The sequence below is a fragment of the Stegodyphus dumicola genome, chromosome X2 (assembly GCF_044657685.1).
Source record: "Stegodyphus dumicola isolate Sdum_Otavi_A_Nest chromosome X2, ASM4465768v1".
Lineage (NCBI taxonomy): Eukaryota > Metazoa > Arthropoda > Arachnida > Araneae > Eresidae > Stegodyphus > Stegodyphus dumicola.
Window position 1 is genome coordinate 193,701,299 of NC_140781.1, and position 15,624 is coordinate 193,716,922.

A 15,624-nucleotide genomic window follows, 5' to 3' on the forward strand; every position below is an offset into this window, starting at 1 on the left:
ACACTATATTTGCAAAGTCAGCCTTTGAAACCAGCCCATGAACATGAAAAACTGATATCTTGCCATGTCTGAACCTATAATGAATAGTACGAGGCAGAGTTCAGTGATGAATCTCATTTCTGCTTTATTTATGATAATCACCAAGGGAGAGTTCGAAAGGGACATACAGAATACGATGTATTGTTAAAGGCCTTACTGTTCATCAGTGCAGATTATTTTGGGTGAGAGCAGTATGAATAGTAGTCATCTCTAGTTTGCGACAAAAAGATATATGGATGAGGTGCTGAAACTGATAACACTACTTACCCTCAGAGTTTGCAAAATACTATTTTCAGCTAGATAATGTGCAACCACATAAAGTGGAAACCAGCAAGCAAAACTTTCCAAGTTATACAAAAGCTTGCTTGACCACTCCAGTTTCCTCTCCAGTTAAACCTCAGGGGAACATAAAGTGGCCATCTCTTTAGTGGTCTGCCCCAGCCTTAAAAATAACATCAGCTGTAAAGATGGCAGAGAACAATTGCAATATAGTCATCATGACTCAAGACACTATTCAAACTTTGACTGAATCTGCAATAAGCAAAATTGCAGCCTGCATTGTCCAACAAGGTGATTCTGCTTTCTACTCAGCATTGCAGTGCATTACATTCTCGAAGTTAAGAACACTTGTTTTGAAATGAATCCTCCCATTTGAAGATTTATTTTTGTTATATTCTCCCCACTAATTCAGAATGTTGCAACTTCTTTGTCAGATAGTTTACATAATTTTCTGAAGATAAACATTCAGTATTTCTGACACTATATACAAATAATTCCACACTTAATAAGAATTTTGTTTATAATCTGTAATGTGGTTTAGACACTCAAATGTATATTATTTACAAATCAAATTACAAAAGCTTCCTTACAGCACGAGTTAGAGCAGACCCAGTTTCCATTGAGCCTAAACGCAGATCTCCTATACAAATGCTAATTATTTGAGCACCTGGAGCAATACCATTCTTTTCAGGTTCATCGGGAAAATAGGCAGCAGCTATGCTAGCTACATGTGTTCCATGAACAGCTAAGGAAAGAAATTAATCATGTATTACAAACTATTGCTTGACTAAAAATGATAGTGATAAAATGAATAAGTATATCTAAAAAATACATGTAACTACTCAAAAATGCACATAAAACACATACAGGCTAAATATTTGACTAACAAATTAAAAAAACATGTTGCGTGAAGGAATAACAACATACACTCAACCTCATCACCACAGAAAACTCTTCTGCTTATGGTCCAACTGGCAATTTAACAACATAAATTTATGTCTTTAAAAGGGTTTGATTATGTGTTTCTTTTTTATAATTATTTGGTTTATGTTGACAAATACAAGGGCAGCCAACAAGAGTAGAGATGCTTTCATGGAGGCATTTTTAAGAAAAATGACTCAAATTCACATTACACATGGAGAAAAACCTCAAAAACTCCCATACAGCCAAGCTTATACACCGGGACTCAAACCTAGGTTGAACTACCAGTGTTCTGGATTTTACGGCTCAGCTGCTGGCATACAATGATCATGTTTGCCTTTAAAAACAATAGTGGGTACACCTCCTAAACCTTAAGTTTGAGAACCCCTTTCAAGTGATGCACGTTTTGGTTTACCCTAAACACTTAAATAATTTTCCTTAATTCAAGGTAAGAAAATATTTTCATACATACAAGTTAACTGTTTTCACATATGTATTTTACAGTAACCCATCAGTTAAAGACATCTCCTTTATATCACTCGTGGTTATATGACTATTTCTCACATCCCAACAATAAGAATATAATAATTTATTTTATGATAATAAATCATTTTAGATTATGCACAGCCACACAGAGTGAAATGATGTATTATTTTATGACAATATAATAAATTATTTTAGGACATCATATTACAAATTATAAATTCAGGATCTTTTGCAGTGACAAGGAGACATAATAATATAATAATTTTTCAACATGCCCCTTCATACACCCTCAACTTTTAGCAGTTATCTTAACATCCAGCTTTCCTTAAGCTGAATACTCTTTAATTTAAAAAGGATGCCCCAGTTTCAAATGTTTTTCAACATCATATCTTAGAAGTTAAACAAATGAAAAAAATAATAATTTATTTTTTGTTTGTTTTTTGTAAGATGTAATGTTTAAGATGATGATGTTTTAACCTTCTTTAAAACGTGAAAGTCATTCAAGCAGCAAAAAATGATCTACTAACATTAAAAAGAAAAACTTTAGCTTAAATTTATAAGAATTAATCTTTAAATAAATCTCTAAAAAAATAAGCATTCATCAGTAAATGTTAGTATAAAAGTGCAACATACTTAAAAAAACAATCCAGAACTCGGAAGAAATTTTAGAATCAGCTTCGATTAAAAACTTCAAAGAAGCACAAACTTTTAATTTACTCTATAGCAATGGCTTAATGAAAGAAAATGCACTTGTTATGTCATTCAAGTTCAAAACTGAGGACTTCTTATAATAGGTCAAAAAACTATACAAAAAAAGCATGCATTGAAGTAGCATTTCTTAAACTTTTTTCATTCATTATCCCCTTTTTTACAATCCAGATATTTTTTCAAGACCCCAGCTATTAAGCATGAATTAAGGATATCAAAATATATATTTTTCTCATAAATAATTTGTTTGGAAATCATTACACATATGAAAAGTAGTAATTTTAGAATTTATTTCAGGTGTACAAAAATTAATGAAAGAAAGACCACATTTTAAGGAGATGGATGTGCTTGCTTTTTGCTACATAACAAACTAAATGTTCATGCAATATTTGACATTTCATACTTAAATGCACATAAAATACATACATGCTAAATATTTTATCTGACACATTTAAAATAATACTGCATAAAGGAGTACCAACATACACTTAACTTCATCATCACAGAAACTCTTCTACTTATGGCCCAAACTGGCAATGTAATTGCATTAGAAATTTGTCTTCAAGAGGGGTTGATTAACTGTTTCTTTATTATTATTTGGATTATGGTCACAAGTACAAGGACAACCAAGACGAGGGTACTTCAAATTAAGGGTATTATTTTATGAAAAATGGCTCGAATTCACATGAGGTAGAACAATGTTAGAGTTTACTAAGTGTTAAAGATGAAAAAGTTATTTTACATAAATATGTAGTGCCGAATGCCAGAAACTTATGTAGCATTCATTTAGCTAAGTGATCAACTAATGGTACATTTAATGATATTTCAGAAATTATGGGAAATTCACTTCTATCTCTGATCCAGAATTCAGTCAAGAATTTTTGCAGAAATTCAGGTTTTAAATTTGAATCACTCGACTGCTCAACCAGCTCCTCTTGGGCTTTATATAGCAGGTGATTAATCTCATTAACATCATCAAAAATGATACCTGAATGCAATGTAACTTTCTGAAATCAAAATTTGATATAGAATATTTGAAAAATATGTTTCTAGGGTTTTGAAGTTATTTTTGAAATAATTTTTGCAATGAAGTTTTGCAATTATTTTTTTCCAATTATAAAGCTGGCAACAGTCGAAAAAATTTCAAATGAATTATTTTTCACCCTATTCTTCCAAACGTTAATTTTTTTTTAATAAAACCTTCAATTTGATCACTTGAAATAAACATACTATTTTTTCCCTAAACAGACAGAGATAGTTGAATTTGTCAAAAATATCTGACATAGAGCACAGCTTTGACAGCCACAAGTTCTTTTGAAAAACAGCAACAAGATAAGACTTTACGGTACTATTCAGTTTTGCAGGGCGTAAAAAAATTGCAGCGAAAATGTATGCACAAAAGCGATAGCATGCCAAATCTAGCGTACACGCTGATTTCAGATTGTGAAAGTTTATACAGTCAAAAGTCGTTAATTTGGACACCCATAATCCGGAATAATCTATAATCCGGACCTCAAAGCTAAAAACTTTCTGTGCATGCGCCGCGTTGGCACATGCGCACAGGCATTTTACGCGTGCGCGTAAGACCTTGACTACTGTGCATATGCGTGTGCGCAAGTGCAGAATACGTTTTCGCATGCGCATTTAATGTATAACGGGCGGTGTAAGCTAAAATTATCTAATTATCTATTTCAGTTAATGTTAATGATTGCGTTGTTCCTTAATCTTCGAACTGGATCCCGCTTATTATTTTTTGCAGACTGTAAGAGCAATTTTATAAAAGTAAACTTGAACTTTCGATTATGTAAAATAGAATTTCCGATGCTGGAACTTCCAAAGGATCTACAAAACGAAAGTATGTTTCGATGTCCAACAAAAAATAGATAAGGACACGAAGAATGTGACAGAGAGGTAAGTGAAAACGAAAAGTTAGTCAGTATTCTCAGTACAGCAATTAACGGGACTTGAACAGCGGAACTTTGTAACTGAACAAGAAATTATGTTTGTTTATAGAAGTAAAGAGAAAGTATTATCACATAAAATGAAGCGACTTAAACAACTTACATTGAAAGAAATGTTTAATAAAGTAAACAAATAAATATTAAGCTTTTTTTTTTTTTTTTTTTGTAAATTTTGATACCCTTTAGATCATAATTGTTCTTTATTTCATAAATTACGGTTTCATATTTTTAATTTTAGAATTTCTACATGCCATCTTACGAGATTTAAACTGATAATCTATAATCCGGAAAAATCGATTATCCGGAATCGCCGAAGTCCCGACGAGTCCGGATTAACGACTTTTGACTGTATAGTTCTATATTTCCTAAGACAACATTGAAATACTAGTTTAACTTTTAAATTCTGTTTTGATATCCTATGGATTTAACAATTTGGGAATTTCCAATGACCGAAAAGTTAGCAACAGAATTTTGGAATTTTGGGAAAAGTGCAGAATCACCCACTGCTTGACACGTTTTTAAGAATTGTACATACTCGGTATCCATGTACACATCGACCTATTTTCACTTGGAAAAAAAAATCCAAAAATTGTGCGAAATGGCACTGCGCACACCCATGATTTTATCTATGTACAAATCAAACTATTTTCACTTAAAAACTAAAAGAAAACTGACAACTTGTAAAATGCGGCAAACAAATAAGTGGGCAATTCTGCACTTTAACCGAGAATTTTTTCAAAAAAAATGCATCATTCATTATAGAAAATTATGTTTGAACAACAAACGAGATGAAATTATGCTTTAGCGATAACTCGGTAGCGAAATAGCGATGCAGGCATCCATTCAGTTATGTTTAGCAATTTTTATATAAATTATAATAATGATCTGAAATAAAATAGTTATTTACTCATATTCTTCCATTCAGTCATGTTTAGCCTTTCTTATATAAATAATAATAATAAAAAAATTATATGAAATTAACCTTTCATCTAAATTAAAACATCAATCTTAGTTCTTTACTATTATGCTTCCTTTCTTGCATTAAGGTTGCCGCAATTATTTTTGGCAGCACTGGCATCAACAATAGTTTGCTGATTTTTTACGGCCCTGACTTTACTTTAATTAAAAATATCATAATTTTTGTCTTTTAAAACAATAATCATCCACATCGTAACAGAGATTTGAAAATTAATTACTATTAAGGGCAGAGCTTTATAATAAATTTTATGATTTCAACACTAATCACTAATTTCCTTTGCTAATTTTTCCCCCCTGGAAGGAACTTTTAATGTATCACGCAGTATACGAAAGTTAAATGATCACTACCAGTAGTTTTAAAAAATAATTTTAAATCAATACTTTAAATGAAAAGTATTAAAAAATTATATCTTAAACTATTACCAATGTATTAGTTGTGGAATAAATCCTAGAAACAACTAAAAGGTGAAAACATCATAAAAACAGAAAAAAAATTTGAAAACATTAACATACATAAAAAACTTACTCAAATTTACTAAAAGAAGAAAAGACTGCACACATAAAAATGTGCGATGTGAAAAACAAATGGAGCCAAAAAATAGCATTCTTACTGAAAATGTGGGAGGTTGCAAGGAACGAGTTTACCACTCAAAAGAAATCAACTATTTAGATTTCCACACTTTTAATTACAAAAAAAAAAAAAATCTAATTTTATGACTATGAAAGAGATTTCAATTTCAACAAACATCTGATCCAGGCGGATCAGATCCAAACTTGTTTGAGTTTTTATTTTTGTTTTTTCTAATACATCCTAGAGGGCAGCACCAATCAGGCATTCTATTACTAATTGAATTCTCTTCCCCTCCCCCGGTTTTATGAATATTTGCGCCATTTTACAGAAGATAGAAGACAATGAGAGATGGCTTCAACATCTACTAAGCAGGAAAAGAGAAAAAATAATGTTCTGAATTGGAAAGCCAAGAAGGATATATGTTTGATGAGTACAGCCCATAATAACTTGATGATTGATGTTGAAACTCGCAAAAGATCTGTAAAAAAACCAATAATTGTAAAAGATTACAACAACAAAATGGGATGCGTGGACCGCCTGGATCAGATGTTATCAAATTATCCTGCAGTTAGAAATAAGCAGAGATATTATTACAGTCAAAAGTCTTTAATCCGGACTCGTCGGGACTTTGGCGATTATCGGTTTTTCCGGATTATATATCATCAGTTTAAATCTGGTACGATGGCATGCAGAAATTGTAAAATTAAAAATATGAAACTGTAATTTATGAAATAAAGAGCAATTATGATCTAAAGGGTATCAAAATTTACAAAAAAAAAGCTTTATATTTATTTGTTTACTTTATTAAACATTTCTTTCAACGTGCGCATGCCTAAAGCATACATTACACATAGTCGAAATTAGAAAATTGCAACCAGAAAACTATTTCATGTGTATTCGTGATATTTATAATGATGAGGAATTTGATTTAAATCATATCAAAGACGGAGTACATCGAGATGAAATACTAAATTTAGTAAGGAATTATAAGCCGAATAAAATAAAAACAACTGCCCTGAAGATAAGAATAGTGCTGACAGATCTATGCCTTTATCCATTTCTTGCAGCAATTCCACTTTTTGTTTGATGGACATCGGAACATGCTTTCGCTTTGTAGATTCTTTGGTAGCTCCGGAATCAGAAATTCTTTTTGACATATTCAAAAGTTCAAGCTTACTTTTATAAAATTGCTCTAACTGTCTGCAAAAAATAATAAGCCGGATCCAATTAGAAGATTAAGGAACAACGCAATTTACAACATTAACTGAAACAGATAATTAGATCATTTTAGCTTAGCTTATACCGTCCATTATACATTAAACGCATATGTGTAAACGTATTATGCGCATGTGTATACACATATGCGCATGTGTTAACGCATTTGATGCTAAAGCAAAGTTTAAAGTTTATAAAATTAAACATTTAGCAGTAGTAGCAATAAAAGCTCCCTGAGATACTATGTTGTGCAGACATTGAAGACAATAAAAAGGTTTCAAATTTAACCAATTTATTAACAATATAGTAAAGAATAAAAACACAGAAAATAAATTTACACAATATCAGAGTCTTAGGGAAAATATAATATAATCATCATTCATCAAATAATATTTTTACCTGGTCTTCAAAAACACTGGCATTCAATACAAACAAAAATGTCCTAAATAGTAAATATGCGGCCTCAAAATGAAGTTGGCTACACATTCAATAAGTCCACGATCAATGGTTGAGAAAACACCTGAAATTTAAATCAAGTTCTTGAAAGCACTCAAAACCGACCTAACTCTGTTTCCATTAGTTGAACACGAGGAATCGCCGCTCACGTATTTTAAATGCCGCCTTTATTGAAGAACCTGGATGTCGCCCACGGCAGTCACTCACATGGTAGCCTCTGGAACCAAAGAATTTATTCTGGAACAATCATCTTGTGGATATGAACCAAGGAACATTATTCCGGAACAATCATCTTGTAGACAGGTACCAAGGAACTTTATTCAGGAACAGTCATCTTGTGAACAGGAACCAAGGAACTTTATTCACCGGACTGCGAGAATCCTTCTGAAGGGGCTGGAAACTGCACATCCAAGTGCCAGGAAAGCAGGAACTAGAAGGAGGGCTGAGCCAGAGCGACGCGAGATACTTATAGCAGAAGTAGGCATGATGTCATGACACAGCAACCAATCAGCTATCGGCACGAATCGGCTTTCAAGATGACGTAACATCACTTTCGTTTTTGCATCTCAATTAGGTTGAAACAGTCCGTTCTCAACGCAAACAGTGGCAGTAAGAAAAAGAAGTAGAAGTAACTAATATATTACATTAAAATAAGAACTAAACTAAATAAATATTTCAAGGAGGAGAGATGATGCAGTAAAAGTTTCACTATAAGTTATATTTTCCAACAAATGCCCCCCACATCATCGTCTCCGACCTGAAATAAAAAACTGAATGCCAGTATCTTTACAAAATTCAAAACAAGAATAAATAAATATCACAATTTCATTCAATTCAGAAATTTTTAAGAAAAAATTTTCCTTTGGGAACATCTTATCCCATTATTCAAAAATTTTACCATAACAAGAAAGTCCAACATATTACAAAACAAATACAAAGACATATATATAATCACACACTCAATACTTTTACCCAGGGTCCTGGTCACTCATACAACATTCTACACTATACAGTTTTAGATTTACCTAATATCCATCATAATATGACTTATAACATATTATTTTCAAATAAACAAGTCTTAATTCAAATTCAATCAAAAACTCTTAATCATTACACAAAAACAAATTTCAAAAGAAAATTGTTCCACAAAATCTTATCAGGTTATGCTTAGTCAGCGGTTTTGTCATGGGATCAGCCAGATTATCTTTACTTGGAACATATTTTAAATCAAAAATTTCCCTGTTCAATAGGTCACGAATGAAAAATAGTTTCACATCTATATGTTTTGTCCTTGAGTTTTCAATGGGTGATTTTGTAAAACATATAGCAGCCATGTTATCAGCAAACAATATTGGTCTCGAAACATAGTTACTTGCAATTTTAAACTGAATGCATTCATCCAAGATGTTTTTAAACCAAACTAATTCTTTTGCTGATTCAGTCATGGAGATAAATTCAGCTTCCATAGTAGACAAACTCACTCCCCTTTCTTTAAATGTACGCCAAGATACAGGTGATTCTCCCAACAAAGCTATTTGTCCACCAATAGACACCATATCATCCCTGCTTGAAGCAAAATCCGAATCTGAATATATATTGAGCTTCAGTTTCTTGCATACCAGTTTAAGTTTGTGCTGTCTGGTATAGGAAATGTATCCTAAAAGTTTAAGTAATCCTTCCCAGTGAAACTTACCAGGACTGCTTTGGAACTGAGAAAATATATTAACAGCATAAGCTATATCCGGACGAGTACGATTGCAAAGAAACGAGAGACATCCCAAAACATTTCTTTAGGGATAATTCATCATTTCAGTTGTTTCTTCTTGTGTACTGGGACTTTGAGACTTTGAGTATTTCACACCTTTAACTATTGGAAGGGAAGTAATTTGTATTTTAAAAGACTTAAATCGATCAACTATGTCTTCTATATATAATTGCTGAGGAATTAAAACACTATTGTTCTCATATTCAAATTCCACACCCAAAAGCTTTCTTGTTTTACCTAAAATTTTCAAATCAAAATGTGAATTCAGGACTTTTAATGTTCTTTTGGCCTGAACTTCACTTTTTCCAAACACAACTATATCATCAACATAAACCAACAGAATGACAAAATCTTTAAAACGATAGACACAATTACACCACTCAAACTTAATAAACCCTAGGTTACATAGTGTTCTATCCAACTCGTAGTACCATAATCAGCCACTCTGATGCAAACCATACAAGGCTCTATCTAAACGACACACAAAAGTTCCTTTATCTCGCTCTACAAAACCCTGAGGTTGGAACATGTAAATTTCCTCTGATAAAGGAGCGTAGAGATAGGCACTTTTTACGTTGCATAGTATATTTACCCATCCAAGGTGTGTAACTAAAAGAGAGAAAAAGAGCCTTATTACTGAAAAGTTGACTACAGGCGAGTAGGTTTCATCATAGGGATATCGTATTTAATTTGCCAATAACCCTGAGCCACTAAACGAGCTTTAAAACGAACAATGCTTCCAAATTCGTCACGTTTAATGTTGAAAATCCACCTGCAACCTAGTGGAGTCTTGTCTTTAGGAAGTGGAACAAGATGCCATACCTTAAGCTTTCGCATGTTGGCCATTTCCTCTTCCATTGCCTCTATCCATTTAAGCTTTTCTGTGGATTTCATTGCCTGGTTATAAGTGTTTGGAATTGAAACCTCTAGTCAGCTATCTTGGGTATATGACGTTGAAGCAGTGCCAGTTGGGTCGATTTCACCACTATAAGTATTGCTTCCCTTGAAATCAAACAAGGTAGGATCATACTGAATATAATGTTCAGTGCAATACCTTTCTACACCATTTGGTGATCGTAGTCTTTGATTAGATCCCCTCTCAAAATAATACACATCCGTACGAGTGCCGTCTGGCCTTGGAACAGGTTTACGAAGCCAAGTTACATGTCTCAATGTAGATTGAGTGTCAGTGCCAATTGTAGAAGAAGGTACATTGGTATCGGTTCTTTCCTCTATTTCAGGAAAATAGCCAACTGGAGTATCAGTAGATTGGAACTCTATCCTCTCTTCAGATTCCAAATCAGGAAGGGTGCCCACTACAGCTCCAATGCCACTTTTCTGCATTCCAATTAACTCTTTAAAAGTAGCATTTAGGGTTTCTACTACCTTTTGCTCATTTTCCAACCAAATCTTGTACCCTTTTGTTCGTACACTGTACCCAATCAATCGGCCCTTCGTAGCCTTTGGATCAAGCTTAGAATTTCTTTTAGCCTTTGGAATTCCCACATAGGCAATCGTTCCAAATGCCTTAAGGTGACGTACTGATGGTTTCCGCTTAGTGTACAATTCGAATGGGGTTCTATCTTGGCCCTTATGACAAATTCTATTAAATGAATATGCAAAATACATTACTGCATCTGACCAAAATTCGGAACTCATTCCACTATCATGCAAGATTGCACGTACATTGTTGAGAACTGTCTGATTAAATCTCTCACAAACTCCATTCTGTTCTGGAGTATATACATCTGTAAATTCGTGCTTTACACCATTTTTACTACAATATGACCTGAATTGATCATTATCATATTCTCGCCCATTGTCAGTCCTAAAGTATTTCAACCTAAGGTTCAAAGATCTTTCCGCACGTGCTATATGCCTTTCAAATACTTCAAACAACTGACTTTTCTACACAATGGGGTACACTACCACATAACGAGAATATTCGTCAATAAAGGAAACGAAATAACGTTCACCATTCCTACCTGGAATGTTAATAGATCCCCATACATCAGAAAAAAAACCTTTCAAGCGGCCTCTTTACTTGAATACCTTCTAAGGGTCTATAGGAGATTCGTCTTAGTTTATTGATTTGGCAATGTTCACAAAAGAAATTAGGTGAGTGCTTTAACACAAGAAGACCTCGAACTGAATGTCTCTTACTAGTCCTGACAATAGCAACATAATTTATATGACCAAACCGACCATGCCATATTTCACTATTGTTATGCTGAACTGTGGATGCCTCAAATTTTACAGATTTGCCCCCCTTTTTCACTATTTTCGGGAATACATGATAGTTACTTCCTATCAACTTAGCTTTGTACATAGTTTCATTTTCATCATCAGTAACTTTAATTTGCCCATTTTTACCATAAAATCTTGCTCCATTGATATTCACCCTAGGTCCAGATATTAAATTTCGTCTCAGTTCAGGTGAGTATAACACATCTTTAAGCAAAATAACCGTATCCCCAAATTTCATTTTAACAGTACCCTTCCCATGAATTGGAAAAGTTACCCCATCAATAGCTACTAGCATATTCTCATTTTTCACAGGAGAAAAAGTATCGAACAATTCCCGATTTTTACAAAAATGATGAGATCCAGCAGTATCAAATATCCAACTATCATCATTTTCCTCCAAATTGTTAACATTAGCTTGAGCTATAAAATGGGACTGAGCATGGGAATTATTTTTACCTTTACTGAACTTAGGTTTATTCTTACACTTAGGAGATGCTTTATTACTACTAGATACAGCTGAGGAAACAGAAGAAGCAGGCGAGGGTGATCTGAAAAAATTACCTTTCATTCTACAGTATTTTTGAATATGACCTGGACGACCAGATTTATAACACTTGAGCACTTTAATCTGCTTAAATTTGTGTTCACAGTTAGTACTTTGAACTTCTATAGTCTTATTGGAGTTTTCCCTATCTACCTCTCTTAAGTTAAGACGCATTTCCTCTGCTAGTATTTCAAGTTCAATTTTAAAAATGAACTTCTCATCTGGCTACCTCAAAACATTCTGAACTACTTGATCAAATTTATCTGGAAGGAACCTAAGAAACTGGAAACACATATATACGTCTCTTACAGCCTGATTAATATCAGCTAATTGTTCAGTTATGCGTTTTAATCTAGAAGAAAAGAAACTAATACTTTCATTTGGCTTAATTTTACAATTTAAGAACTCTGAAAACAGGGACATATGTCTAGACTGATAATCTGGGTGGAAGTATTTGTCAAGCGTATTCCATGCCACTACCGAGTCATCAATTTCACTTATCAAGCTTCTATATTCAGGGCTTACATTCATATAAATTAACGATAATGCCAATCGACTTCTATTTTGATAGTCGGCAAGAATTTCTTTTGTAATACCCTTAACATCATTTAAATCAGGACATTTTTCAATACCTTTAACCAAAAGCCATGCATTTTTCTCATTCAAAACAAACTTCATATCTTTGGACTATGTAAAATAATTACATGCCTCAAGTTTAGCAATATTATGCATGACACTAACCGTAGCCATATTTGAATTTTAACAAAAAAACGCCCCCCTATCTCTTAAGTCCTAAATTAACGTTAAACTTCAAAAGTCTGCAATAAAAATAACTCAGGGGCTGTTGCCCATAACCAAAATGATGCTAAAGCAAAGTTTAAAGTTTATAAAATTAAACATTTAGCAGTAGTAGCAATAAAAGCTCCCTGAGATACTATGTTGTGCAGACATTGAAGACAATAAAAAGGTTTCAAATTTAACCAATTTATTAACAATATAATAAAGAATAAAAACACAGAAAATAAATTTAAACAATATCAGAGTCTTAGGAAAAATATAATATAATCATCATTCATCAAATAATATTTTTACCTGGTCTTCAAAAACACTGGCATTCAATACAAACAAAAATGTCCTAAATAGTAAATATGCGGCCTCAAAATGAAGTTGGCTACACATTCTATAAGTCCATGATCAATGGTTGAGAAAACACCTGAAATTTAAATCAAGTTCTTGAAAACAATCAAAACCGGCCTAACTCCGTTTCCATTAGTTGAACACGAGGAATCGCCACTCACGTATTTTAAATGCCGCCTTTATTGAAGAACATGGATGCCGCCCACGGCAGTCACTCACATGGTAGCCTCTGGAACCAAAGAATTTATTCTGGAACAATCATCTTGTGGATATGAACCAAGGAACATTATTCCGGAACAATCATCTTGTAGACAGGTACCAAGGAACTTTATTCAGGAACAGTCATCTTGTGAACAGGAACCAAGGAACTTTATTCACCGGACTGCGTGAATCCTTCTGAAGGGGCTGGAAACTGCACATCCAAGTGCCAGGAAAGCAGGAACTAGAAGGAGGGCTGAGCCAGAGCGACGCGAGATACTTATAGCAGAAGTAGGCATGATGTCATGACACAGCAACCAATCAGCTATCGGCACGAATCGGCTTTCCAGATGACGTAACATCACTTTCGTTTTTGCATCTCAATTAGGTTGAAACAGTCCGTTCTCAACGCAAACAGTGGCAGTAAGAAAAAGAAGTAGAAGTAACTAACATATTACTTTAAAATAAGAACTAAACTAAATAGATATTTCAAGGAGGAGAGATGATGCAGTAAAAGGTTTACAATAAGTTATATTTTCCAACAGCATTATGTGTTGACGCAGGCGCAGAAAGTTTGTAGCTATGAGGTATGGATTACGGACGTCCGGATTAAAGACTTTTGACTGTACTTTTCCATTATGCTTTATTTCCTTACAATTTTACTTAATATTCTTTACATTCATCCACTACGAAAGTTACGGATGTACAGAGAAAACAACATTAGACACTACGAAAAACAAAGGGCCGCTGGGGAGAAATTTTTGCGGAGAGGAGAGGACGGCGAAAGGGTTAATGTATGTTTTTCACATTTTATCCCATGTCTTATCACTTTTTCGCCTTTTAGTTGGTTTCAGGATTTTTTTTCGCTACAGCTAATACATTGGTAACAGTTTAGAATAATTTTTTTTATATATATTTTTCCTTCAATGACTAACTTATTAGTTTCATTAATCTTATTTACAGACAAAGTAATTAACTTTTTAGAATGTACTTTTAGTCAAAGTGGCAAGAAATGTGGAATTGGAACACAAAACTGGAATAATCGAAATTACACATTTAGCATAATTTGGCTGTTTTATTTCTGATTATCATATTGACGTAATTTTATAATCAAGGGAATTTATTCTATTTTTTAATCGTTTTTTATTTTTATGCAGGAATGTCCCTTTTCTATTAGTTTTATTTTTTGTATTTTTTGTTTTGTTTAAGGTTAGAATTTGCATTGGGGTATTTCCTTCACTACGAGAATGCCGAGTAATACATTTTGTAAAAAATCTTTTGTATGTGTATTTATTTAAATTTTTTAAGTTTTTGTTCATTCAAAAGCATGAATAATTAATTAGTGTTTTTTAATTTTTTTTTCTTTAAAAGAAATCATATACTGCTTTGCTTTAATTGCTTAATACTATTTTTCTAATAGTTTTCTAAATCACTATTTTCTAGGTCATAGTTTTTTGCACTTTCCAGGATAATATAATCTTTCTATGGTAAAAATGTTTTTATTTTGTAAAATTAAATTTTTGGTCTCAAGCTGCTTTCCTAATTTATATTATTTTTTCAGTAGTTGTTATGCATATATATGTGTGTGTGCATGCATTTGCACCATGGGAATCATGCAGTTCAGAGGCTTAGTAGAGTGCATCAGTTCAGAATAATTGTAATTATTATTTTAAAATTCTATGTGATTGACATCAGTACTCTGTGATATTCGTATTAAGAATTTGCATTATCTCTATTTTCCTCTGTTTCTTTCATACTATTTCATAATTTAATAATCTCATAATTTTTTGTGAACTATTATTTCAATAAAATGCCTACTTCCTGTTCATCTGGAATAATTATTAGGTTTGGTCTGATTTATTTGGCTATGGCAAAACACTCAAGGGCTATCTGGCTAATGAAAGCAATGCCTTTGCAGAAGACTTTCTAAAGGAAACTTGCTTGTGTCCATATTATATATGGGGAAAACCATAAAAATGCCTATGTGGCCAGCCCATTCACCAGGATATGAACCAATGCCTAACTACCACTGTTTAACAACTTTGTTACTTAGCCACTGGTGGGATGGCATAATTATTAGAGATTTTCAGAAAGCTATAGCATGTGTCATTATGCAGGT

General features: G+C 33.0%; 1 protein-coding gene across 1 annotated transcript in view; it reads right to left on the reverse strand.

Moving 5' to 3' along the window:
• TppII (Tripeptidyl-peptidase II) overlaps window positions 1–15,624 on the reverse strand; it is a 313,141-nt gene that overhangs the window by 223,133 nt on the left and 74,384 nt on the right. Inside the window, exon 8 of the mRNA XM_085809472.1 lies at window positions 909–1,063. Coding sequence (XP_085665598.1) covers window positions 909–1,063 — 155 coding nt within the window. The remainder of the gene's footprint in view (window positions 1–908; window positions 1,064–15,624) is intronic.